We start from the raw sequence: 26,009 nt of genomic DNA, 5'->3' as shown, positions 1-26,009 counted from the left end.
CAACATTCGCCTCAAAGGCAACTGGTCGGGTGTTGTGCTGCTCATTTCCTTCTTCAGTCCGAAGAAGAGACTCTGGTGCCATCGGAAAGACCACAGCATAGACCATGATACCTCAGATGCCATCCATGTCCGACCATATTCTTTCAGATTGACTCTTTACGTTGTCGCATGATCGTCGTTATTCCATTCTCCGTGCAAGATACTCATACGAGGGTAGTCGTGACTACCGCATAGGCCGCACGGATTTGACATCCTTCTTCAGGAAAGGACTGGGCATTTCATCCCCGAAGATCTCTGGGTCCCAAACCGGAACTGGAGGTAGGTCCTTTTCGCTTCGCTGGTCCGGGAGGGTCCTCACTTTTGTGTTCAAGTGGCCTCCAGCCCGAGCCTGAGCGAGTTCTACCAGCGTTCGCCCTCCTACGCCGGTGCCAGTGACAGCATCTCGGCCGCCCCCGAGCTTGCTAGGGAGCCGACCGGCCGTCGTTGCTGCTCGCCTAAGGGGACTAGTGCTTCCTTCATCTGCAATGGCGTGCTCGCGGAGGTCGTTTCGGCTTGGTATCTTGCTCAGACGTCTATTAGGGCTCGTGGGCTTCGCTGTCAAAGAACGCAGATCGCCGTCTGTAGTGTTTCGTGGGATACCTTTAATGGCATTGGCGATGTTGACAGAAGCAATTCCTGCTCTCACTTGTGCTGCCGTGTTGCTGGACGGGAACAGAGTGGGCTTGGTGATTAATTTCTGCATAGTGGCTGCTGTATTCTGTCTCACCATGGCTGGTCTGTTCTTCAGCGGCAGAGGTGCCGGGTTCTTGAAGGGATCTATGTTGACCATATTCCCTTTTGATCTTGTTGGACTGGCCAATTCTGGGAACCCATCGTCATCATCATCTGAATCTTCGGGGGGTTCAATGTTTTCTTCGTCGGAGGAATATGCCAACTGTGGCTCCCACCGGGCCTTTTGGCGTGCCGCTTCTGCAAAGAGATTTTTCGCACCAACGGCGGTGACTGTCGGGTTGGCAGTTGCTTGTGCTGCGGCGTTTCGACGGGGAGAGAGCGCCAGGGAAGAGATGGACATGGGCGATGGTTCTGACATCTGGATATCAACAGGAGAGTCGAAGGTGGTCTTGGACCGAGCAAAAGGCGTTTTCGTCTTCTTGGGCATTGACTTGTTACTCGACGTGGTGGGCGAGCTGATTGAAAGATCCGACAGATCCGTGATATCTGTGGTCGACGGGAAGTCTTCCTCGCCGGCAGTGTTGACCGACGACGAAGGGTTCAGGTTCTCTTTGTCGTCAAAGGACCTCCCGGGAGGGTTTTGAATGTCTCGCAGTGCTCGGGTTTCCGTTGAGTGCTTCTGTTTAACCAGTAGATGGGCGACACGCTCATCGACCTCCCTGTCGAACCTCTTCCGGAGTCTTTCCAGCTCCAATTGAACCTGTCGGTCGATTTCAAGTCGTGCTTTGACCTCCCACTCGCGACGAAGCTGGGCATCAATTTCCAGCCTCAAGGCCGCTCTATCTGCTTCAAGAGCAGAGAGCCTCTCTTCAGCTTGTCTGACCTTGTGGTCTGCAATCTCCTCCCTCGTCTTCAATGCCTTTCCGATGGTGACCATCTCTTGCTGCCTCCGAGCGAGCCACACATAGGGTACAGTCAACAACGAGCTCGTGTCCGGCCGGTGCGTTGGATTTGTCTTGAGACAATTTGCAATGACGTTGGCGAGGTCTTTTGAGTAGATGGCTGGAATGGGTTTGACGTCTCCCTTGCGGATGCGCTGCACGAGTTGCAGGTGGGAGTTTGCATTGAACGGCGGCTCTTTGGTGCAAAGTTCGTACATGATACAACCAAGTGACCAGATGTCTGAATACAAAGTGTATTTCTCGGCAGCACAGATTTCTGGCGACATATAAAAAGGTGTTCCAACATAAGTCGAGGCGAAATCATGCGACTGCATAATCTTGGAGAGACCAAAGTCGCCGAGCTTGACGGATTGGTCTTCTCCCAGGAATATATTCTCGGGCTTGAGATCTCGGTGGAGGATCATTTTGCCCTTGTTGAGAGGCCGGGTGTCGTTCTGTCGAGAGAAGTCACTGCCGGGTTCAGGCGGGTCGACTCCGTAATGGCAACGGTACAGAGCCGTGACTATCTGGCTGAAAATCCTCCAGACAAACTCCTCCTTTGCGTACTCGTTCTTACGCTTGAGTTCCTTGATGACACAGCCCAGATCGCCGCCGCCACAATATTCCATATACAAGTATAGCTCTTGGGTCTGTCTCAGATGCTCGCGGTGGAAGTATCCGACAATATTAGGATGGCTGAGGGAGGCAAGAATCGAGAATTCCGCATGCAGTTGGTCGCGTTCCTTCTGGGACATCTTGAGATAGTTGATCTCTTTGCGGCACAGGATCTGAGGGCAGTCAGACTGAGGCCAATGGGCCATTGATTGGAGGGGGGAGACGTACATGGCCATCTTGTCTTCGACGAACTTTGCGAATGATGCCGAATGCACCACGACCTAACTCTGTCGTGAGAACCAAGAAGAGACCAGACGGCGGGAGGGAGTCAATACCAATAATCTCCTTGACCTCGTATTTGTCATTATCGGCAAGTTCGAGGGCCATTGCGACTACCTTGAAGAAAGATTCGACGGGCAGGTACAATCAATGACGACTTGTCTAGTTATGGCACGAGACATTCCCCATGCATAAGAGTCACAAGATCGGACAGAAGAGCAACAGTGCTCTGTTCCGCAAAAGGCGTAATAAATGGTAGGGACAGAGTGTCTGAACAAACAAGTGGAAGAGTGTACGAGTGTATGAGAGGGTGAATCTGAGTGGTGAAAGTGTTGTATGCGAGACAGAAATCAATGCTCGATATTTACTGGCGCGTTGCGGGGCAACAAGCGACGATGTCATTCACGACTTTTCACCATCCCACAACACAAACATCCGCCTCTTCAATAATAATGCCACTCACCACATACATGTCCTCCAAAATCTGGAGAAGCTCTAGGACAAGTACCAAGGATAACAGATTGACGCATCTCACAGGGACCGGCAATTCTCGAGAAGTCGTCACTCACACGATCCTGTACCTGGGGCGCAATGGTCACGTGCCGAGACCCCTTCCCTCCAGCCCAAGACTCCTCTACCATACTTGAACTGTACGGGCGCTGACGAGGTTTCTCTCACACAATGGCCACATCTGTCTGGATGGACTGTCAATTCCTACGACGAGCCTCTTACTTTTGGAGTGTGGAAACTGCCACCCATGGAGCCAGTCAAGGACAGCCTTTGGGACTTGCATCGTGCATGCGATCACTCTCCAGATGGGCAGGCTCTTGACTTGGGAACAAGTCTGCAGGTATAGCAAAACCGGTTTGGCAAGCCGCCCTTTAAGACACCAAGATCAGCAACAGTGATGTTCACAGTAAACATATTTGGCCTGCCAGATGGGGGGTGAGCAACACCACCACACGCCATCACACAGCTCAGCCTCGAGTCAGTGACGCAGATTCTGTTCAACATCATCTTTCCTCCGATTTGATGTGCCCTGAAAGGAAATAGAGAAAGAGAATCAAGATTTTTGGATTAGTGCAGCACCTTGTGAGGGTGGTGTCGTCAATTTGTCCATCTGCATAACAGGCAAACAGAGATACAAACCCTGGGAAACCATGCAGCAAGAGATGCGCGAGACTGAATGGTGCTTGCTATTGACCGCCCCGAAAGACACAACGACTTGTCACTCTCACATCACCGCTCGAAACGCAGAAACAAAAGGGTACTCACCTGAGCAGCAATACTAATGCATAGATGCCCATGGAATGTGCGACGATCTAACGATCTTACGAGTCTCGTATGATAGTTGAAATAACAATCAAATCGAGTCCCGATTCGAGGTCATTTCCCGTTGATCATCGATGACCCGACGTCAAGTCACGAGGCTCTTTGATCAACGTGCGTGAAGATCCCATCATCGATCAGGAAGGCCAAATAGTCGCTACGAGGTTGGTCGGTGTGAGGGCCCCGCCAGCTGCCTCTCTCCCGAGTCTGATCAACATGGCAAGCTACTCGTATTTCCATGGGCGGCTCCAGTGACGACGCGAGTGCCATTTGATGATCATCGTGTAGCCCACACTCAGCCTGCTTAGGAGCGTGCCCAGACTTGTGACCTGCTTCCGTCGTAGCTCATACGGTACCGAGTACTCGTAGTCCTCGTGATAATTGTGCTTGTAACAGTTGTGGTCAGATCTTCACGTTGATCATTGACGACAGGGCAAGTAGTGCATGTATTATTCCCCCTTTTTTTCCCACCCGCATGCCACAAGTCTGGATCCTGGAGCATCCGGGACACGTCTTGTAACGTGCAAGGGACGGTGCGAACGCTGCGGCGGCTCAAACTCTACCTCGTACAAGTAGAGAAAGGAGGTAGTCTTCGCCTCCATCATTGGACGGCTTGGTGGGAGGCATCACGATTGCTGCAAATCACCCAAGACAGCAAACCAGCCTTGGTGGACGAACATGAGCTCTCGCGCGGCTGCTGGCGCCACCAGTCAGCCAGCCACAGAAGGCCTCCATAAAGGATGCGAAATTTCTTCTCGGCTTTGGCTGCACGCTTCTAGGAAACTTTGTACGTCAAACGAGTCCCGAGACGGTCAAGGTTGAGGGGGACATCCTGCATCAGTCGACCGAGGGAGATCCACACCTGCAACTGTCCCTCCGCCCATCCCACGGTTATTCTTGCCAGACTGTTGACTCCCGAAGTGTGTCTTTTCGGGGACCCGGGGATCTCGGGGTTCGACCATGAGCCTCGAGAGCCCCAGTGGCAGCACTAACCGAACTTGTTGAGGGGGGATTTCGTGAGACCGCCAGGGTGCGCAATTCTTAGGTCTGGGCACGCTTGCTAATCGCTAGCCGATGAGAGTGGACACCGTTTTAGCCATGTAAGCCTGGAAGGAATCGGACCAGGTGTGCCTGGAATTGCTCTGCAGGTGATCGAAATGAGCATTGGGGGTGACAAGCCTGCGCTCACTCGGAAACGCCTTGTTTCAGTGCTTGGATCCCCTCGTATCATCACAGATGGTCCGTGCAGACGTGTCAACAAGTTTGACATAAAGAATTGTGTAGCGAATACAACAATATACTAGCCTCCCACTGCAGATTGGTAGCGTGATTGTACCGAGTACTCGCAAGGGGAAACCAGGCGGCTCTGTCAAGGACAAGACCAGCACTGGCACCTCTGGATGTTAATCAAAGTTACTCAGTCCTGGCAGAGGAGAAGAAACGATCCCAAAAGACCTCGAACAGGGTTAAGAGGTGGATAGTAGAAAGTAGTCCCGTCTCGTCGAAGGATGGCGTGCTCAGATTTCTAGGCTCGGAGGGGGAGGCTGACTTCGAGGATGATCAGGGGAGCTTCTTCTCCCAGCGAGTGGAACCAGCAGCGCAACCATGCCAGGGATGGCTGCCACGTGGAAATGTGAGCGGGGAATCAATCCGGCTGGCTTGAACGGCCTCGTCCATCAAGTCTTAGCCTGGTGACGGCGTGCCCAGTAGGATAGCTTAGGAAGCTAGCGTCCTAAAAGCGCCCGATCACAGGAATTGGCTGCCATTCGTGACCTGTCATTCGAGCAAAGGGAAAGGAGAGACGATAGACAAGGGAATAGCGTGATGAGCAGCCGAATACGAGGTTTGTTGGAAGAAGGGTGCATCCGAAGCCGTGCACTATTCGTACCTCTCTGCCTTGCCTTGCTTGCCTGGAAAGTCGAAAAGGATTCAGGCTGCCTGCTGGAGAATCCCAAGACCATCCTATCCTAGTAGAGACGCCCCGGGGTTGGATAATGAGTAAGCCCCACGACCATGGCGATCTGAGACCGACATGGACAGGCTTCGTTCGCCGCTTGGTCTCCGAAGGATCTTCCTGGTAATTCATGCTTTGACTCAAGGTGCATCATGGTCAGCCTGAGATTTCCCAAACTCGCCCTCGATCTGGACATGGAAAGGATTGCTAAATGATTAGCCCACACGACTTCGGCTTCTCCTGACGCCAGCGCTTGTCGGAGCTCCACGACGCGCGGAACATTCTCGCTTCTAGAAGCCGGGTTTCAGACAGGCCTGAAATGGGGCGTCGTTAGATAAACAGTCGAGAAGGTCTCAGTTCCGGTCTGAATTTCTGTGCCGAGTCTTCGTCATCCCTAACAACACCAATCTTGTGCGCAGTATGTACTTGGTACGGCTGCCAAAGTAAGATGTCCCCAGAAGAGCTTGAAATGGGGTCCTCGAGGTATGCAAGGCATACTCGTTCACAGTTTCCCTAGGGAGCGCAAAGCATCCTCGCAGGACATCAACGCTCATGGTTTTCTCGCTTGAATTATCGATATGTGTGTAGTTGAGCATGTATATTAGGAATTTATCTCTGGACATGGTGATCCTTGCACATTGTTTTGAATCACCGTTTAGTTGCGCGCCTGTAAGTTAGCGCCTGTCGTATTGAGAGCTTCTTCTTCGGGGTTCCTGGGCAACTGTTTCTGGGGATCTCGCGGTCCTTACCTAGTCTTGCTTAGATCGGCTGACACCCACTTGCTGTCGAGTCAGTCTGAGTAGCCCGGACTGTCGATCACAGGGATGAGATGAAATCATTCATCCTGCCGATTTTTGGACAGAAGAAGCAACAGGACACAACAATAATGATCCACAGGGCCTGATCTCAGATCCATTCTGCGTGGAGCGGACACGGAATGGATGATCTTCGGAAAAATCACGTACTCTGACTGTGGCCCAAAGCTCTCCTCACCCAGGTCCTTTTCCTTTATCTAAAGTCAATTCTGACGTTCTTAGCTATGAGCACCATCCATATCGATGCCCAGAAGTCACTTGGGTGCCTGAGACTGTAGGCACGAGGTACACTGTCTAAGACAATGCACGAGGCCGTAAAGGATTTCAGGGATCGGGCCCCCAGGCGGAGGGATTCTAGGAAGATGATCCCAGGATCGTCTGCATAGCGCTTGTTAGCTTGTATCATGTTTGTTTTGGGGAAAGCCTGAAGCAAAAGAGGTGCACGAGTACCTACAAGACGACCATGTTACACGAGCCTTAGTAGCCACGTGGTCCTGGTAACAATTGTTGGGGGAAAAGAAAGAAAAGAAAAAGTCCAAAATGGCCAACAAACCTGACCTACCCAGATCCATGCACGTAGCCTTCGCCTAAAAGGGGGGCTTTGTTGACCGCTTGACCATTTGTTTCCTGTCTTCATGTCTTGAGGCGTTGATTGTAACATGCTGAAAGGAGACAAGTGATTGCCTACACAGTACCTACCGTAGTCATTGACCTTGGGGGTTCTTTTTTTTCGTATCAGCACCACTGGGACAATTGTACAGAACAATCTAGATCCAAGATGCCCAACAGCAGGCTACCAAGATAGAAGAGGTAGCAGGGTGTAGGGGCTGACAAAGCCTCCTGCAGACCTTGTTCTTCTGTGCAACACGCCTCGTAAAACCCAATGGCTCTTGTTGCACCTCCCTTTCGAAATCACGGTAAGATGGTGCGCTCTGGGATATGCATGCAGTCACAATTGCATGCGGCTGCAGCATAGTGCAGGCGGTAGGGTTGATTTGGACATCTCGCGTAGCTTTCCCACGTTACACGGCGATTTCTGTTTCCGATAGACATCGTTGGACAACCAACACAAACCTCAAACCGCCGGTGACGAGGCGGACCACAGAGCATGTTCCCTTTTCATCTCGCGTTAGCACCGTGGTCCGCACAGGGCAGGCTAATGGAACCATGCACCGCACGCGATCGCAGATTTCAATCACATTGCGTGGTGGAGCTGCTGACAGGGAGAGAGACAGACAAGGACAGGGAGTAGTGAATTCCGTGTGCGATGCTAGGCGTCTGTATGAGGAAGGTCACCACTCGGAAGCTGCATGGGAAATGATGAGGATGTCACTGATGATGATCAAACGGCTCCATGGGCCCATGTGCAACACGATCGACACCGCGTGGCTGACGAGGGCCAGGATTGTGACGATGACTAGAAGTTTTGATTGGGTGGCCTCCCGAATGACGCCGCTGCTTCGGAACCAACAGGGGGGGCATCTGCCCACTTATATTCGCCAAGTAAAGTGGACATGGGGGGGATGGCCAGGAGAGATCACAGATGCAGCTCTGGCACAAAAAGCAGGGCAAGCAGCATGTCCCGAGTACTTGGTTGCTTCGTGTTTGTTGCTCTTGTTGGGCAACCATATAGCTTGGGGGCCATACGCCCGCAGATGCCGCATTGCGTGAGAGTTATGACATTCGGCGTCAATCCTGAGAACAAATACTAGGGATGTTTTGCTGGAGGTCGAGTCTCTTTCTGTCATGGCGCAGATCTCTCCAGTTAGCAACGCGACGCAGGGATACCAGGGCAAGCTCTTAGTGTGTGTAAAGACACCATCCGTTTCTTCATTGGCAGTGCAGGACCAGGTCATCAATAAGCGAGACTGTCCAAGGCGAGCACGGGTGAGCCACTAGAGTGACTTGATGTGCATAATCTCCGATTGAAGCTCATTGGACTGGGCGATGAGGACTCTTTAAGCGAATACCTAGGGGCTTGATGTTGTGTGCTTTCCACATGGCCCACGTTGACAATCCCAGCTCTTTAGCATTTTCATTTATCTCTTCTCCAGACGTCACGAGCGCAACGGCGACTGGGGTGCCGGACAATTTTAGTACAGGAGGTGGGAAGGCAGGAAGTTTGTGGAGTATTCGTGAAGGTTTTTTGTCTTTCGGTAAATACTGGTATTTGTATGAGGTATTCGGAGGGTCGATCGTGTAACCTGGTGTACGGAGTCCAATTTGTCTGTGCGTACGAGGTAGTTCTGTAAAAGGGAACACTCCTTCAAGGTAATGCATCTGAGAGAACAATGATTGGTGTTGGCTTGTACTGTATGCTAGGGGGAACAGATGGTCGGGTTACCTCTGGCTAACAAAGTCCCGCGTGGCCCTCGTGGCCTTTGCTGCATGGTTTCAAAGTTGCCACATTCTCATTTCCCATAACAGGAGCGGGCGTTAGAGAAAGATGGTGACGGTTCGGTACGATCAGGGCAGCCTTGCAAGCAGCTGTACGGAGTACTCGACTAATGTCGCAACCTTGCGAGCAATGTGGCAGACAGGGTTCACCCAAGGGTGCACGAGGCAACCGTTATCTAATCGCATCGAGGTAACACAAGACCAAAGAGGCTTCGTCGCCCCTTGGCAGGCTTAGGTGCCAGGGCTTAGCCTAGCTCAGGCTAGCCTGGGCCTCTGAGGGCCTTCCAACGCCCATGCCCATGCTCAAGCCCTTGGCCATTAACCACCAGGGAGGAAGGCCCCCCCTGTCCCTGGAAAAGGCACCTCCACTCGTTAGCTCGAGACTAAAGGTTTCCCGCTTGATCGTCTGATCGATTTTGATCGTGGTTCGGCACCCACCATCCCCCAAAGGGCCTCAGCCTGGGGCGTTGGAACCCGTCAACCCGGGAGATCTCTGGAAGCAGTTGGTTTCCAGGTTTGTTCTCCTCCTGTGTCCACTGCCGAGAACCTCGAGCCGTTCAAGGAAAGCCCAACATGACCCTAAAAGTCAGCCCTCCGTTTTCCTGTTGGGCAGCCCTCCTCGCTTAACGAACAAACAAGATACGGAGTACATTTGCCGCATTGGCGACAGTCATTGGCCCTTCGTGTCCCAGCACAACAATCACCTACAGGACAACTGTCTCTATACATTGCACAACTGATAATTGTGGATGAGAATCCAACACGCTTTCTCAGCGATGGGTCTCTGGGAAGTTTGCTAAAGAAAGCCACCCTTCGCGCCTTCCCACTCTTTCTTCCCCCCTCTTCTGATTCCTTCGGCGCCGTTCCGAATTGGCCTCGAATGCTGCCTCATCAGGTTCCCTCCCCCCCTTCCCCCTCCCCAAAATAAATGCCTGCGCCAGCGTATTACATTCACAACCCCGGCATCGTTGATCATCCCCCGGGCAGTTGCACAAGTCGGTTACTTTGGTGAAGTCGATTCACGCCTTGCCGTTTTTCCCCTTGGATCGAGCCTCTCTCGACTCGCACAGTACCACCATACCCAACCCGAACCAGAACCTCTTGTTTCCCCCAAATTCACTACCGAGAAACTGTACGTATGCCTCTTCCTCAAGAGACCGAGCTGACTCTTCTCGCTAGTCACTCTCCTTCCCTTGCAGGACTGTCCTTTTTCACCCTTAGCTCCCCAAGCCGGTCTCCCCCAGGTGCGCCAGTGACGCCACCTCAGCCGTTCTTGGGCCAGGTTGGGCCTTTTTCGGGAGTTTACCACGCACGCACCACCCACACGAGGAGGCCCAGCAACCCACAGCCATACAGGTGACGGCCATCGTCCTCCATGCGCCTCCGAGTCCGGAAACGGTCAGCAGTCGCCATGGTATGACGGGACCTGGTCTTGACGGGCCCAAATTACCCACTCCCCAGGCCTGTCGCCGCTCATCCATCCCACCCCTACACCTACCGTGGCTTTAAACTTACTTCTCGCCCACTTTTGATCTTCACCCAAGCCCGCACATCGCACGCCTTCGAGTTACCAAACCAGGCACCGGTGCAAGGTGGGCACTGGACAAGATATCCCTTCAGGCCACGGCCTTAGACCAGTGGAGTGGGATAGCCCGTGGCCAGCCGACCCTCCCAATCACTCTTCTCTGGAACCACCGAACGAAAAAATACAATCAAGCCCACCCTCCCCCCGAGTCCTTGTTCTCGACGATCTTCACCTCTCGTACCCCTCGGCTCCGGAAGCGCCCTCCTCCTCGTTATTTGTGGCCCTCTCTCCAAGGGCTGCCCATTCTCTCTGGCTCTGTCGCTTGCCCTAGCATCCCTTTCTACAACACAAGCGAGCCGTTCGTCGATTTGTGTGAAGGACGATCCAGTCCTTTGAGAAAAACCACCTGGGCTGTTTGCTTCAGCTCCCACTGCAACGTCACCACCCTGGATTCCCACCAACCGATTCCTGATCCTTCACCATCCAATATCTCTCCTCTGTCTCTTGTAACCATCCCCGCCAGTAGACACATTCATCTCTGCTCTCACCATAGTCCCCTCCTTCCAGTACCACACAGGCGAGGATTTGTAGATCCCAATCCTATCTCGATCTTCTGTGGACGAAGGCCTCCCCGTTCCCACCACCCTTTCGACTCTTTGATCCGAGCAGGGCAAAGCCTACACAGACACTTCGCTTCTTCCCTGTCATTCAGTTCTTCTTCCAGAAAGTCTGAAAGAGTAGCCGTGGATCATTGTTGTCGTCCACCAGTGTCACAGGCCCTGCCGGCATTGCACACTTTCTCAACAAGTCGGACTGGGGATTTCAAACACAACAAGTCTGCCATAGGCAATTTTGTCAACATCTTGCCGGTGCTATGGCATTGGCATTGCTTCCACCTTACCACTCGAACTACCCTCTACAACATCCTCTACCCTCGCCAACCGTACTGCTGGCTTCAGCGGCAATGGAGCAGGCCAATAAGTTCAGGCCATCGCTACCTTCAATTTCCAGTCTCATCGAGGCGGTTACAGAGCAGTCTGAAAAAGGTAGGCGTTGTCATCGTCTGATCGCACCCCGTAATGGAAGAGTCAGGCTCTAACTGCCACTAGGAAACGCATCCTCTCCAACATTCGGGGCTCCGCGAAGGATATCTGGAGGTTCACATGGACAGGGAATCAGCCCGGAAAGACCACAACTATCAGGAAGCCCCCGAAGTCTTCCCCCACCGACACCAGAATTACCGCCGCCATCGAGATTCGACTTGCCCCGACCCTCTCCCATCAACACTTCGCCGATCTCAGGCCCCAACCGAAGCAGTTATCATCAAAGCACGAATCCTGAGTTGTACGCTCAACGGCCATCAGCTTGTCCCCCGGTGACGGAAGGAGCCACGACATATCCTTCGTCAACTGACTCGAGGGCATGGCCACCTTCGCATCTTCCAAGGCTTGCAGCTGACGCTGTGCAGTCAGACCAGCCGCCCAAAGCTCTAGCAGTGCCTTCAATCGAGGCACGTCCAGCAGAGGTACCAGCATACAATGGGCTTTCTCAGCAACGGCCTCTGCCAATAGATTTCCCGGGCCCCATTCCTCACATTGGGGTGGCAGCCGTCGACTATACAGTGGCGCCAGCGTGGCAGCTTCCTCAGTACTATCCCCCCGTCCACAACTCATACCCTCACAGCCACGAGCGCTACATATGCCCAACTTGCCACAAACCCTTCTCCAGGCCGAGTTCATTAAAGATTCACACTTACTCGCATACGGGAGAGAAACCTTATAGGTGCAAGTACGAGGGCTGTGGGAAATATTTCAGTGTCAGAAGTAACATGAAACGACACGAAAAGGGATGTCATGGGGGTGAAACAGCTGCAGCGCGAGGTTCCTTTCCCCGAACGAGCTACTGAACATCACTTTACTGGCAACTTTGCCTTGTCATCTACCTTTCAACCCAGAAGAGAGTCCTCCACCCTTGCGACCGACCAGCGCACCCGTCTCAGCTTCTCCTGCACCCGCGGACTTTTTCTGTGGGAGGCAATAAAATTCTAAACGAGACCGTGCGACTTGATCTGCAATTTCTACTAGCCAAAAGTTGGTCGACAGCATTCCCCAGGCTTCTCAACAACCTGATGGCATGGATCTCTCCACGTTTTTTATGTTCGCTTCAGGCGCAGCCACGACAGGAGCAAACTGCTCTTCCCTCTCCTTGTCTTTTGCGTTTACCTGGCATCTCATGTGTGTTTTTTCAAAGTCTTCTGCGTTCAAGCGATGGGTCTTAGGAAAGGTGGGAAAGGGTCAACACGGACGTGCTTGAGAAATGAAGCATGTTAGCATGGTTGGGATCGGGGATTTAGCATTTGGAAACACAAAAACCAGACCTGTTCACAGAGAGACAGCATTTTCTCCTAGCCTCGTGCGTTCATGCTCAGAGTAACCGAGAGGTTCTAACCACAACCTCTGTCTTATCACACATATCTTGATGGCGACATCACGGAGAGGTTCAAAGGCATCCCGATCTCAGGCTGGTACAGAGGACACCCAGTCTTCGAGAAAAGGCTCAGGTCAGCAGAAGCATAGATGATGGAACCTATGCTCATGTACATTATTCGCGCGGGCACATATGAACCCGTGGCCATGACTTGGTGACTGAAGGATAGCAATCAAAGCCTGTACAATACCAGATAATTGACAACTCTGAGGATATCCTCACATCCTTGATCCTCATACCTCGTCCACGACACAATGTTCCTGTATGCGCAGTCGCAGTCGCAGTCGCAGTCGCAGTCTCCAGATCGTCACCCAGAAGGTGGACCAGCATCGCCCAGGCTTTCCTGACCAGATACTTTCCGTCGCGTTCCAAAGTGCTGGGTCCTCGTATCGCACGAGACCTGACGCTACTGAAAGTGCCACGACATGTTCTAGCTGCATGTCGGAATCGAACGTCCCGCCAATCGATACAGGAACGAACGTGGCAGGAGTGGGACAAAGCAGGCGAGATGTTCTAGACCGCTCCTCTCTCTTTTCGCAGCTTGTTAAAGACCGCCGCCTCTTTTGGTGGTCCGCTTCCCCTTTTTACCAGCGCCCCAAGCCGGTGACATGCCATGCCAACATCCACACAATCCTTGTTATAGGTTCATTGGCAGCGATAGGTGGGCGTGGAGTCTTTAGAGTCTAAGCGACGTTTTGGGGGCGGACGTAGAGTCCACGTGGGTTTCCGATAGTTGATGAATTAGTGCACAAGCCACATTCGCGGCGTCGCCGAACAGCCACGTGGTGGAAGACAAAGTCTGAAGAAGCCTTAGCTGCGATGGTGGCCAGGCCAGGCCCGCCGAGTCAGCGAAGTCAGCGAGTCAGCGAGTCAGCAATTGTCGCAACTTGCCGTCACTTCAGCTCGCTACCGAACAAGCGAGATCCCAAGCTCCAAGCTCTGACCACCCCCCAAAAGGTTGTTCTCACACCACCTTTGGCGCAATTGCTCTGGGTTGCGTCCAGAGGACAGAGGACTGTTTGGCCGCTTGTGTGTCCCCGAGTTTCGACGGAGCTAAAGTCGTGCATGGCGCAAGGGATCGCTCTTTCGCAAACCTTGCTGGCCACCAGAGATAATCTTGGGTCGCGATTCTGGATTTTATTTTTCTCGGATCTGGACCGAGTTCGGACGACGGAGCTCCTCGCGTGGACTTTGCCGGCAAGTTCATCAACTCGCCCTCCCGCATGCCGCATTGGGTGAAAAGAACGATGCATCGTACAGCACCGTGGACTCTGCACCGAGAAGTCATCAGACGTTCGAGAACCTCGCGGCCCACCAAACTATCCGCGGTCTTGATGGGTAATGAAGACCATCACCCGGCTGGGGATACACTCTGCGACGGGCGAACCACGGCTCGGATAGGATTGGACTTCCGGTGTAACATTGTGTCGTGCGCCCTGGGTCGTGTTCAGAGAAGCGGCGTGATGTAGGTAGTGTTTGATTCTCGACACATGGAGATTGCCACTTTGCAGCTAGAGTTGCAATATTGCACGAGCCATCCGGCGTTCTCTGGTCAACAGGAAACACCACCACACTGCAGCTTCGAAATGGAATGCGGAATACAGTGGGAGCGACACGCTTCAACCCCAGTAGGTCATCCACGAGAAGAGCTATTGTATCTTGTGTCCCAAGCACCGTCAATGACTCTGGCAATAATACAATTCTCCCCCACGGATATTAGGATTTGATGTTCCTCTTTTCTTTTGTCCGACACTCTATGGGCAGGATCGTCATTCACCCTGCCCCTGCATCTTGACGTCGCGGTCTGATTGTACGAGCAGCGGAGCTGGGCATGGTCTCGCTGGCGTTGAATCCTGGTCGATGTGGCCAGATGACAAGGAGCTATCTTTGGAGGCCAGCAATGGCGTCTCAAGGGTCCAGAGACCCAATGGCATTAATGTCGTGTGAGAGAAATCCTTTCGCCTTTGTTTTGCATATCCTCCGTGATCCCCAGCTGTTCAACCATTTCTTCTGTTAGACCCTTTGCATTGCTTTTGAGACAGACAATGTGGATGGGGGTGTCTGCTCACCCCGAACGCTTCTCAATAGCGTATCTTGAGGACCGAGAGGGCGGAAGGATGAACAACTCTAGCACCGTCCGGTGACGCGGTCCATAAAGAGCCCCATAAAGAACATGGGCACGGTTGTCCTTTCTGCCAGCTGTTGCATGGGGGATAAAGGGGGAGCTGGTACAAGGCTTGAAGGACACCATCTCGACAACCCATGTCGTTCGGATGGTTCACGGCAGCAGTTGACGATCTCAAAGGTCATGGACAAGCCGCATTCAGACCCTGTGGGTAGCCAGAAAGGTGAGAAAGGCAATTCCAACCCATAGCTATGTGTTTGTTTGCTGGTGGGAGTCAATACAAGATTGCTGCCCGCGCATTGTCGCTCGCGCATTGTTACCGGGTCAGTCTGATGCCCGACCTTTGTCGACAGATGGTTTCCTCGATCAGTGGCATCGCTTGCTATGTGATTCAGAGAGCCTCTAGGCGAAATTTCGCGGGCAGTCTTTCACTTTTCCATCAACAAACCTGCATTTCAATTTCTCTCCATCTTGTCTAACCTCACCTTCATCCAACGTCCCCATCACCGATACTTCTCAGACATCTCATCCAACATCCTCATACAACTGGTACGGCTATTTTTCCTTCTCCGATTCATTAAGCAGGCTCACTGATCATCCCTCTCTCGTGTATCTAGGCGTCCAGCAGATTCCCGATTCCTCAACCCCTCGATTCTTCCTCTCAAGTCGCTACAACTCGAAGAGAATCCTTCATTCACCATGAGTCCAATTGTGGGTAACGAGGCCTTCCTTGCTGCTTGTATCAAGTATGCCAAGGAGAAGGTCACTGTCGACTTCGAAGCACTTGCCAAAGAACTCAAGATGAGCAAGGGTGGAGCGGCGTAAGTCTGCTATTTTCCTTTGTGCTTTTGGCCTCGAAGATGATGTGGTGCCTTGTCCACTTGCTTCCTATTATCCACCACGAGTACACCGTTCATTTGCTGTTGGGGCATGTCTAGTCATGGCTACTTCTCTCTCCCCCTCTCTCTTTATCCCAAAAAGTCCCAACTTCGGCAAAGGTTCAACTGGTTTACTGATTCGTTTGCTCTGTAGCAACAAGTTCCGTACTATCATGAAGCAGTTGGAGGAAGATGGTGCGGTGTGGAGCAGCATGGACGACCAGGCTGAAGCAAAATCTACTTCTGCTACCGGTGTCAAGCGCAAGGCTACTACCAAGAAGAACTTGGCGAGAATCGATCCCGTCGGACGTCGCGATGTCAGCAGTGACGAAGCTGCGGAACAACCTCCCCCGAAGAAAGCTCGCGGTAAAGCTACCAAGACCAAGGCCCCCAAGCTCGGCACCGGAGATAAGAATGATGAAGAGAAGAAGCCAAAAGGAAAAGGTGTCAAGAAAGTCTATCCTGCGACTCCAAGCGATGGCTGTTCGGGTGATGACGAAGCGACTCCCATCAAGAAGGAGATCAAGACGGATGTTCCTACTGCGAAGATGATCGAAGCCGTTGGGTCTGTTGCAAAGACCGACACAGTGCCGCCTGAGGATGGTAACTAGCGAAACAAGAAGACTTTGTGCCATCATGCAGGTGCATCAAATGCTTCTTGGTTCCCTGGTTCCTCGAGTTGGTGAACATCAATTGGAATGGAAGATAGCTGCGGTGTTGGCGCATCAGAAAGAACACAGGATAGTCACGACATTGGCATCGTAGAAGAGAAACACTAAGGTGGACACTCTTCTTCTGAACACCATAGGGCATGTAGCTCGTGATAGCATCCCCAAGAACGAGCTGAGATGGCTTTTCCACTCTCAGCTTTTGAGAGAAAGCAGATTGAATTGATCAAGTCTCACATTCCCTTAACGTTTTCCTATTATTTAGGCGTAAATCCAGCAGAATTGGTTGAGAAGTGAGAAGTTCATGAGCTGTTCCGGGCTCATTTGTCCAGAAGGTCGTTGTTCCATGTGCGTTGAGGCATACTGCTACATGCTGCGGCATTTCCTATTTAAACCTTTCTTCCACCATCCAATTTTCTTTTCTTTCCTCTACATCTTGCCGATCTCCAGTTCAACATCCTGTCCACTGTCTTCTGTTCTTCAGACCTTTCCACCATTCCAAGTTCAAATAGCAAACGTCAAACCAAACTTCGTTCTCGCAACAACCTGTAAGTTAGCCCAGGCTATTGTGCCAACGCCTCCATTTCTTCCCTTCAAACTTCCAACCTTACATCGACTGACTGATATCAGATGATGGCTCCTGCAACCAACTCTGTCGATGACTTCACGTTCATCATGACATGCCTCAAGCATGCAGATGTGAAGCCCAAGATCAACTTTGACGAGGTCGCAAAGGAGACGGGTGCGAAGGGTGAGAGCGCATGGTAAGCCGCCCTTCTAGTTTCATATTAATGGTTCTTGTTCTATCTCGTTAAAGATCTCTCCCATGCCCGGTATCTATCTGAAGGGGCTGCGGACGCTGATTTAATTTCCGCTTTTTCGCTTACAGCTATCATCGACACTGGCAAATCATGAAGAAATGGGGTCTTGCGGGGACTAGTGGAAAGGGCCGTAAGGCAGCTTCTGCTGCGTCAACCAAGGCTACGGCATCACGAAAGCGCAAGCCGAAGAATGAGGCTGACAGTGATGGAGGCCCTCCCGCGAAGAAGAGCAAATCCCCTCTGAGCAAGAAAGCCATGCAGCCAAAGGTGGAGGAAATCGACTCTGAGGATGACGAGTGTGAGGAAGAAAAGCATGTTGTCGATGCCAAAGTCGAAGAGGGGCTCGAATAAGTCATTGGAGCAGTGGCCCTCGCAAGGAACCGACAAGGGACAGTGTACTATTCCTGTCTCCAACCAGGGCTACCATCTCCTCCAGGACAAACTTGAAGATGAACTATTCGAGCTGGAGACACTGATTGCTCGATCAGACAGAGGAAACATGAGCTTTGGAGCCTAGGCAGTATCATCAAAGCGTACGGATGATCAATCACAGTACATCTCGTGGCAGAGGGACCAGGGATGAGGCTCAGCCTGAAGACATGTGGAGACAAATGATGCCTTCCTCATGGAGAACGATCCAGATGCTGCTTTAATGAGGCGAGTAGAAGAATGCTTCGCCGCCCAGACGCTAAGCCCAATCCGTAAACTCTAAACTCGCCTCATTTTGGTTGCGTCACTTGACTGCGTCGACCTCCTGGCTTTATCCTCGTCTATGCGCAGCACCCTTTCTATTCAGTATCACCCTTCTGTGTGCAGTCTAATCCGTCGATTGCACCCGCTCGATGTGCGTCCCAACAGCCTTGACGTCCTTGTCCTCCAACTTCCCCAGCAGCTCTCGTCCCTTCGCCGTCGCCGCCTGGCCGCCGATCTTCGCGTCTTCGCCGTCAAAACAGATTGCTATCGTCTCCAGGCTGTGACCCTTTGTCTCGATGTAGAAGAAGTACACTACCACGGACTGGATTGCCAGCCAGATGATGTAACACAGATAGTACTTCCACTGGATGTTTTCGAGCGCCACGGGGTTCACATAGTTGGAGAAGAACAGGCCGGCCGCCACGCTGAGCAGCATGACGGTAAGATATCGCGAGCGCAGGTAGAACGGCGAGATCTCCACGACGTAGCCGATCAACAGGCCTGACCAGGCAAGGTTGTAGAAGAACATGAAGATGAAGATGAGTGCGATCACCGCCCGACCCGCGGCCGTGGTTCCGTGGGCCTGTTGCTGCTGACTGGCAATCGTCCAGCCCGTCATGGCAATGCACATGCCGAACGTTGCTGTCAGATAAAGAGGCCGGCGGCCCAGTTTGTCGACGGCAAACGCCATGCCTGTGGCGATACACATGTTGAAAATTGTCAGACAGCCGTTCAGGATGAGTTGGGAGTTGGAATCCGTGATGCCGATTTGGGACAAGACAAGGAAGATGTAATACGACACGATCCCCGAGCCCGCGGTCTGGCTGAAGATGCCCGCGGTGACGACAATCAGCAAGCGGTGTCGATTTCCTTTGGTCGACCAGAGCTCGGAGATGCCGCGGCTCGCAAATTGTTTTTCCAGCGCCATGGTTTCCAACACTTCGCGGTATTCACTCTCGACGAACTCCTGGCCGGATGCAGGACCGTGGAAGCGCTGGAATATCTTTTTCGCTGTTTCGTGGCGGCCTTTGACGATATGGTACCTGGGACTTTCGGGCACGAGCCAGATCAAGAAGAGTTGAATCACAGATGGGAAGGCCTGCAATATGCTGGGCAGCTTCCACGACCATTGACTCTGCATCTTGAGAGTGCCGTACGTTGTCCAACTAGCGATAATGGAGCCCAGATACCACAGAGTATTGTAGATTGTTGTCAACCTCGCACGATATTGAGGGTGAGACAGTTCGGTGATGAGCATCGGCGAGCAACTTTGGGTATACACGATTCCGAGGCCGATGATGAAACGAGAGGCAATGAACATGCCAATGTTGATGGAGACGGTCTGCAAGATGACGCCCAAGAAAATCAGGGAGCTTCCAAGCAATATGGTCCACTTGCGGCCAATGTGGTCTGCCAAAAATGGCACCAGAGGTAGGCCGACGACTTGCCCGACCGAGAAGATGGCGTTCAAGAGTCCGAGTGTGGAGGCAGAAGGTCGATGAAAAGTGTTCTGCCAATAGCTCAACGTTTGCAGGCCGTTCACTTCCTCATGGTCAATTTGCTTTGGCTTGTCTGTAAGTCGGACGAGGCAACTTACTCATGGATCCATCATAGCCGTTCGTGGCCGACGACAGCAGCAGAATCGCACACAGGAAATGTAAGTGGATGAGAGATTTGTGCTTCCACCACTTCACCTCCGGGAACTCCTGTCCTCCCACGACCAATGTTTGCGACTTGGGAATCTGGGAAAAGAGTTTGACCATGATTGCCAAAGTACACCGAGCATCGAGCAAAAGGAAGGATATGCGGGCACCAAAGAAGTCCAGGGACTATGTCCATGCTTTTGTATTTCTCCAGGCAAAGAGAATCCACTGAGGAGACATCTGGTAAAAGTGTCCGGACCACAGTCCGGGGAAACATTGGGTGCACGACGAGCTCCCCAAACGGTATACAAGGATGTTCTCCGGCTCTGCTGAACGCCCTCGGGTAGCAGTTTCTGGATTCTAGGAGACGTCAACGCTCTAGGGAATAGGAGAGTCACGGGCTGGTGTTACATTGCTGTACCGTTCCATGGTTGTCGCCCCGAGGTAGATGGCGGACACGCATGGCGAAGAGATCACAAGGCAAGTTTTGCACCTGGCCATTCTCCCAGGAAGAACTAGCAGCTAACGCTCAGGTTGCAACTCGAAGGTCCAATCATCGCCCTAATTCTCCGGACGATCATGGCAATATAGTAATAGCCATGGTCGATCATCCGACACGGCCACACTCCGACCTGCGCTGTGTCACTGATTTCCCGAGTCAGGCCTCATGATTGGCTACCGGCCAGCGGGGCGCAGACGGCTTGATATAGGCTATGACCTGTACTAGCTGCTTGAGTTGTCACCAAGGTCTAGTTGATAATGGGCGATACGCGAGTCGATATGGGGATTGTGGGGAGTTGAGGAGGAGGGGTGCATGGTGGAGAGGTCCATGTTGCGACAAGCGGAGAGGTAACCCACTCCCATTAGCCTAAATGGCTATTATCAACCGTCTGCTGATACCCAACTGGACCTTGTCGCAGCCTTTGATTCGAGACACGACCATCAGCCTCTTGCTTCCGGTGGAAACAGCCGTCCTCAGTGTGCCGCTTCCAACGCACAAGTGGAGGAATCCGATGGCCAGAGGAAGACCGACTCGTACCACAATTTTCAGGGATTGACATCTTCAAACCTCGGGCATTGAATTCAAGAACAAAGAGGTGGAGAGTGAAAGCCATCGTCGCCCTTGTAGCACTTCTATCTCTGGCCACCACGGCCCTCAGATCGCATCCTCGAATTGTCAAGATTACCATGGCACCCTCGGCAATAATGGATCCGCCAGCTTCAAGGACACCGACATATGTCGATGGGGCTTTGATTACCGATGTTGAGAAACACGGCGACAATCCTGTCGTGATCCGTCTAACCGATGAAGAACTTCACTCGGGAAATACTCGACCAGAAACACTGCAAGAATGTCTCAAGTACTTCCACCGCGACGGCTTCGTGGTGCTCGAGAACGCCATTCCCGACGAGCTCGTCGACCGCCTATACAACCGCATGGTACAAGACAACGTCGAGTTCCTGCGGAAGAAGCATATGCATTGGAATCAGGGTGCCGCGACAGGGAATGTCAGCCAGATCCCACCACTCGAACCCGAATATTTGGACCGCGACTTCTACGCAAACCCGCACATGATTCACGTCGTGGAAAATCTGCTCGGACCTAAACCCGAGCTCCGTTTTGTCAACAGCAACGTTGCTTGTCCGGGCGGGACGGCACGTCAAGCCGTGCACAGCGATGTCAGCCACGCGTGGCCGGAGATTCCGTTTGGGTTGGTGATGAACATCTACCTGCAGGACTCGGACGAGAGGAACGGGGTGACGGAGGTGTGGTGCGGGACTCACAATGCCTATCCACAGAAAGAACAACAGGCATTTTCTGATCGAGGCTGGATCAAGAAAGAGTACATCCAGGAGCGGGCCAAAATCAAGCCTCCCGTCCAGCCCAAGGTGCGGAAGGGCAGCATCTGCTTCCGGGACCTGCGGCTCTGGCACGCCGGCATGCCCAACAGGAGCGACAAGCATCGCATCATGCTGGCGATTGACTACTTTGCACAGTGGTACCAGTGTCCCATGACCACCAAGCTACCATTGACCATGAAGGACAAGATCGAGCGCGAATGGGAGGGTATCTCGACGGTCGGAGTCGAATGGGTCAAGGGCGAGCTCAACAGTCTGGACGTTCCCTTTTACCTCAACATGACCCAGGACCCGAATCTGTATCTGCTCCAGACTGAGAAGGGCTTCCAAGATCCCAAGGGCAGGCAGACAGGCGAGTATAAGTTTGATACGGTGAAAGTCACGGACCAGAACTATTGGACTCCAGAGTAAAATGACCTCGTGCATCAGTGGCAGAAAGAGGTTGTTCCCTTCTCTGCTCTCTCTCTCTCTCACAGTTCCCTCTGTTCTCATTGTCACCAGCGCGTTCCAGATTCAATGTTCTGTTAGTGTCTGTTCGGATAACCTCCCTCATCTCGCTTTTCTTTTCGTTCTCTTTGTTTTTGAATCGTGTGCATTCACGCGTTTCACACAGACGACAGACAACCTCATCCCAACCATCACTTCGTTGATCACTCGATCATCTCTCTCATCGCCTTTTCAATACATCGCTCTCCAGTCACTCTTCCATCCCTTCCATCCCTTCAATTCCCCTCATTCCTACCTGTTCCCCACGGCAAGTCGAGATGGCGCCACGAGTCGGAGCAACAGCCAGTGGTGTGGGAGACCCTGCGTTTAGGTTCCTCCTGAGCGTCCTCAAGCACTGCGACCAAGTCAAGACAGACTGGAACGAAGTGGCCAAGGAGAATGGCATCGCTTATGCGAGGAATGCGTATGTATTTTGTTGTTGTCGTCTCCCTCGTCCCCCCTTCCCATCTCATCCAAAAACCCCTTCTTCATCATGATATCTCTTGCTGATTAAGGGAATATCCGAATTCACAGGAGTGCCCGCTTCAAGTCGATCATCGAACAAAATGGCCTCAAGTTCGAAAACGGCGCAATCATCATCCCAGAGGACGCGGAAGATGGTGGCGTCGCCGCCGCCGCCAAAGCTTCCCCGACTTTACAAGGAGACAACGAACCCAACACTCCCAAGCGCGCCAAGAAGACGGCCACCCGCAAGCGCAAGGCCGACGCAGTAGACGACGATGACGCAACGGCTGCTCTAGCTGCGGGCGGCGCGAAAAAGGGCGGCGGCACCAAGAAGAAGACCCAGAAGGCGTCGATGGTCAAGGTGGAAGAAGACGCTGACGCTGACGCTGACGCTGTTGCCGACGCCGACGGGGACCAGCAGTCGGTGCCGGCAGCGAAGGATGGCCCAAAGACCAATGCGGAGAAAATCCATGGCGGTAGTGACAATGTCGAAGACGAAACCCGCGCCGCGAAGAGCGTCAAGACCGAGGACGCACAGGTTTGAGTCGTCCCGCCCCGCCAGGTCGACCGTCTTTCCTATCCATGCAGTCACGGGGTATCAAGGGCGGCATGATAATTATCCTCCTCGGCAGTTATGGTGTTTTTAGGATTTTCGAGGGTCAAGATTTGGACGACGTGACGGATATGACATGAACGAAGAGAGGAATCTTCTCCTGCGAGGTGCTTGCCGCTCAAAAGCGAGGAAAGGGAACCGCGACAACGACGACGACGACGCTGGTTTACGAGCTTGCAGATGCGAATGCGGAAGGGTACCGTGGCACAGAGACACACAGACACACACGTACGCGCGCGCACGCATGGATGGATGCACGTAAGCATGTACGAGAGAGATGCTGGTAACGAGTCGAGACAGGGAGAGGCGGAGATGCTGAAACCTGGCGATGTTGTCATTCACGAGTAAGAGAGAGAGAGACAGAGAGCTAGCTAGTTAGACAACTAGCTAGCTTAGCTACATGGTTGTGTGACCTCGCACTTCGCACTTCACATCTCGTCCTCGTACCCCGTCCCCCTCGTTCACCGAACGGGTCAGGTCGAGCGTTAACGAGAAAAGTAAGTAGGTAGACAAGACAGATCGATTCATTGATGTGGTGTAAGATTTTCGTTCCCTCGTCTTTTTTTCACCCCCAGCCGACCCTCCTCTCCTCGGACGGTCACCGAGAACTCGGAACAACATCGAATCGGGTTTATCACGAACTAACCTCCTTAACCCACCCTGTTCTAGCCTGAGATTCGAGCACTGTACTCGGTATATCTGATCACCTCTTCTCTTCTCGTCCCTTTTCATCTCTTTCCCCTTTTCTTTCTCATTGTGTACCAAGCACGGGACACAGAGGCGAGGGAGGAGACGAGGGGAGGGAAGGGGAGGGGAGGGGGTATACATATGGAGAACATTCCTTGGCCCGCGGGACTAATGATTGATGACCAATCATTATACACGGAATAGATCTTGGCGGACGTTTTAAGTCTCGGCGGGGTGGAGTAGCGAGGTGAGTAGGAGCTGGCTCGCCCGTGGACCACTACCGCTTATCGATGAGGGTATGTATTACTATGGTAGGAGGTGGGATCATCCACACTCATTGTCGCTGTTTGTTGCTACTGCTCACGCTACTGGCTCCCCCACGTCGTTGGATGGTTCACCTTTACTCTTGTCTACCCGGGTCCAAGTTCTCGGTCCGGAGGGTGCACGACATACCAGATCCGGCTCTTCATCTCCCGACATCAGGTAGGTAACCAGTACCTGACATCCTCTCAGGGAGTTTGTCTAGGAGAGTCCCATCTCTCGTCACTCAGCCAATCTTCCAGACCATATATCGATTTGGAAACTTGAGAGGAGAAATAACAATCTCAACATGCACGTACAATGACGTTCATTTCGACGTGTATCTGTCAAAGTATGCATGTATAGAGGTAGAGAGAGCCCTCTCCTCCCATCGTGGTCTCTATTCCCACCCCTCGGCGTCAGATCTAGAGGGCCTCCTTCTCTTATTCTTCTGACTGGTCGAAAAGTTTAGTTGGAGGCGCCCCCGTCTTGGCCCTTAAAACATTGAGATTTAGGTACCCCCCCCCCCGAGTGCCAAGTGAGCCTCCGAAACAGGTTTAGGACAATCCGTGGATGGTACCACTCGACCTAATCAGGGCTGGGTAGGCGCCTCTGAGTATTTGCCTAGCTGCCTGGCGCCTCTGGTCACTCACTCTCTTCTTTACCGTACACCTGTAGTCCCATTTCTCTGTGTCTCAGTGGTCTTTGTAAGCTGCGCTATTCCAGGTGGACGTGCTCTTTGAAGTTCAATACCTTCAATTTCCGTGGTCTTGAAGGATAATAATCGCTGTTTTGGGATCGTCCAAGGTCGAATTGGGTCCCGTTCCGGAGCGAAACTTCCCCGGAAACTCTGTTTGAATGTTGCCCGGCTTTTGATGTGCTGGGGTATGTGCTCCGTAGACATGACTAGGCTTGAGAGACGGCATCGGTCATGATCCCTGGGCAACAGAGAGGCGATTCTTGTTCAGCGCACGATTGGGCCGGGCTGCAAGACTCCGTGTGCGACGCATGCGCCTGACAGGAAATGGTCCAGACCCCGCCGTGAGGCTGAAACCGAAAATGCCCCTCCACAGCATGGCTGCATGAGTTTGCTAGCTTGCCCATCACCATATCCCTGCTGCAGGAAATTCATTGGTCAAGTCATGCCCTGCATTTGCACAGCCAAGAAGTCTGTCTGGGTCAGATGGCCACCGGACGGTTGCGGTGGTGTCTCCTGTCGCAGATCTATCGCATCTTTGGTGATTGCTCGAGAAGTTGCGGTGGTGTCTCCTGTCGCAGATCTATCGCATCTTTGGTGATTGCTCGAGAAGTTGCGGTGGTGTCTCCTGTCGCAGATCTATCGCATCTTTGGTGATTGCTCGAGAAGTTGCGGTGTCGGTGGCGCAATCTCCCCAAAGACTAGCTCCTCTCGTTGTTCAGTTTGGGTGGCCGCCCTAAGAACATGATACGCTGCCTGATGTGATTGTTTCAATCGGCACAGGGTCTGTGCGTTGAGGTTTGCTGCAAGTGTTTAGCCGCTGCGCCGACAGCAGAATTACTTGACCATGTCACACCAGCGATTCGCCAGTGCCCAAGATGTAAGCGAACCAAAGTCCCTAGGACCGCTGTGGTTCTTGCGGGCGCGTACATTTCATGTTTTTGGAAGCTGAGGCAGACAACGCTTCGAATCTTTTGCGCGCAAACGGACCACCATGCCTAACAGCTGCAGAAACAGACCTGGCAGGGGTCCTGGAACGCTGCAAGGCAGGTCATCACA

At 52.7% G+C, this 26,009-nt stretch overlaps 7 protein-coding genes across 7 annotated transcripts; 5 read left to right on the top strand and 2 right to left on the bottom strand.

Annotated features, from left to right (window-relative positions):
- Positions 1 to 223: 223 nt before the first annotated feature.
- On the bottom strand, positions 224 to 2,615 carry AYO20_05151 (hypothetical protein; the record flags this gene model as incomplete). Its single annotated transcript, XM_022643445.1, has 2 exons — positions 224 to 2,401; positions 2,457 to 2,615. 2 exons carry the CDS (start codon positions 2,613 to 2,615, stop codon positions 224 to 226), a joined length of 2,337 nt encoding a protein of 778 aa, XP_022500544.1.
- An 8,786-nt stretch (positions 2,616 to 11,401) lies between these two features.
- AYO20_05150 (hypothetical protein) lies at positions 11,402 to 12,575 on the top strand (the record flags this gene model as incomplete). Its single annotated transcript, XM_022643444.1, has 3 exons — positions 11,402 to 11,573; positions 11,637 to 12,315; positions 12,374 to 12,575. 3 exons carry the CDS (start codon positions 11,402 to 11,404, stop codon positions 12,573 to 12,575), a joined length of 1,053 nt encoding a protein of 350 aa, XP_022500543.1.
- Positions 12,576 to 15,838: 3,263 nt separating this feature from the next.
- On the top strand, positions 15,839 to 16,628 carry AYO20_05149 (hypothetical protein; the record flags this gene model as incomplete). Its single annotated transcript, XM_022643443.1, has 2 exons — positions 15,839 to 15,960; positions 16,172 to 16,628. 2 exons carry the CDS (start codon positions 15,839 to 15,841, stop codon positions 16,626 to 16,628), a joined length of 579 nt encoding a protein of 192 aa, XP_022500542.1.
- Positions 16,629 to 17,318: 690 nt separating this feature from the next.
- AYO20_05148 (hypothetical protein) lies at positions 17,319 to 17,857 on the top strand (the record flags this gene model as incomplete). The annotated part of the gene is made up of 2 exons (XM_022643442.1): positions 17,319 to 17,449; positions 17,575 to 17,857. The coding sequence occupies 2 exons, from the start codon at positions 17,319 to 17,321 to the stop codon at positions 17,855 to 17,857; spliced, it is 414 nt and encodes a 137-aa protein (XP_022500541.1).
- Positions 17,858 to 18,323: 466 nt separating this feature from the next.
- AYO20_05147 (hypothetical protein) lies at positions 18,324 to 19,962 on the bottom strand (the record flags this gene model as incomplete). The annotated part of the gene is made up of 2 exons (XM_022643441.1): positions 18,324 to 19,741; positions 19,797 to 19,962. 2 exons carry the CDS (start codon positions 19,960 to 19,962, stop codon positions 18,324 to 18,326), a joined length of 1,584 nt encoding a protein of 527 aa, XP_022500540.1.
- Positions 19,963 to 21,030: 1,068 nt separating this feature from the next.
- Positions 21,031 to 22,113, top strand: AYO20_05146 (hypothetical protein; the record flags this gene model as incomplete). The annotated part of the gene is made up of 1 exon (XM_022643440.1): positions 21,031 to 22,113. One exon carries the CDS (start codon positions 21,031 to 21,033, stop codon positions 22,111 to 22,113), a length of 1,083 nt encoding a protein of 360 aa, XP_022500539.1.
- Positions 22,114 to 22,466: 353 nt separating this feature from the next.
- On the top strand, positions 22,467 to 23,197 carry AYO20_05145 (hypothetical protein; the record flags this gene model as incomplete). Its single annotated transcript, XM_022643439.1, has 2 exons — positions 22,467 to 22,612; positions 22,723 to 23,197. The coding sequence occupies 2 exons, from the start codon at positions 22,467 to 22,469 to the stop codon at positions 23,195 to 23,197; spliced, it is 621 nt and encodes a 206-aa protein (XP_022500538.1).
- Between the last annotated feature and the right edge of the window lie 2,812 nt (positions 23,198 to 26,009).

This window comes from Fonsecaea nubica, assembly GCF_001646965.1.
Source record: "Fonsecaea nubica strain CBS 269.64 chromosome Unknown Scaff29, whole genome shotgun sequence".
NCBI lineage: Eukaryota > Fungi > Ascomycota > Eurotiomycetes > Chaetothyriales > Herpotrichiellaceae > Fonsecaea > Fonsecaea nubica.
The sequence above is the reverse complement of the archived record's forward strand: the minus strand, read 5'-3'. Positions and strand labels throughout refer to the sequence as shown.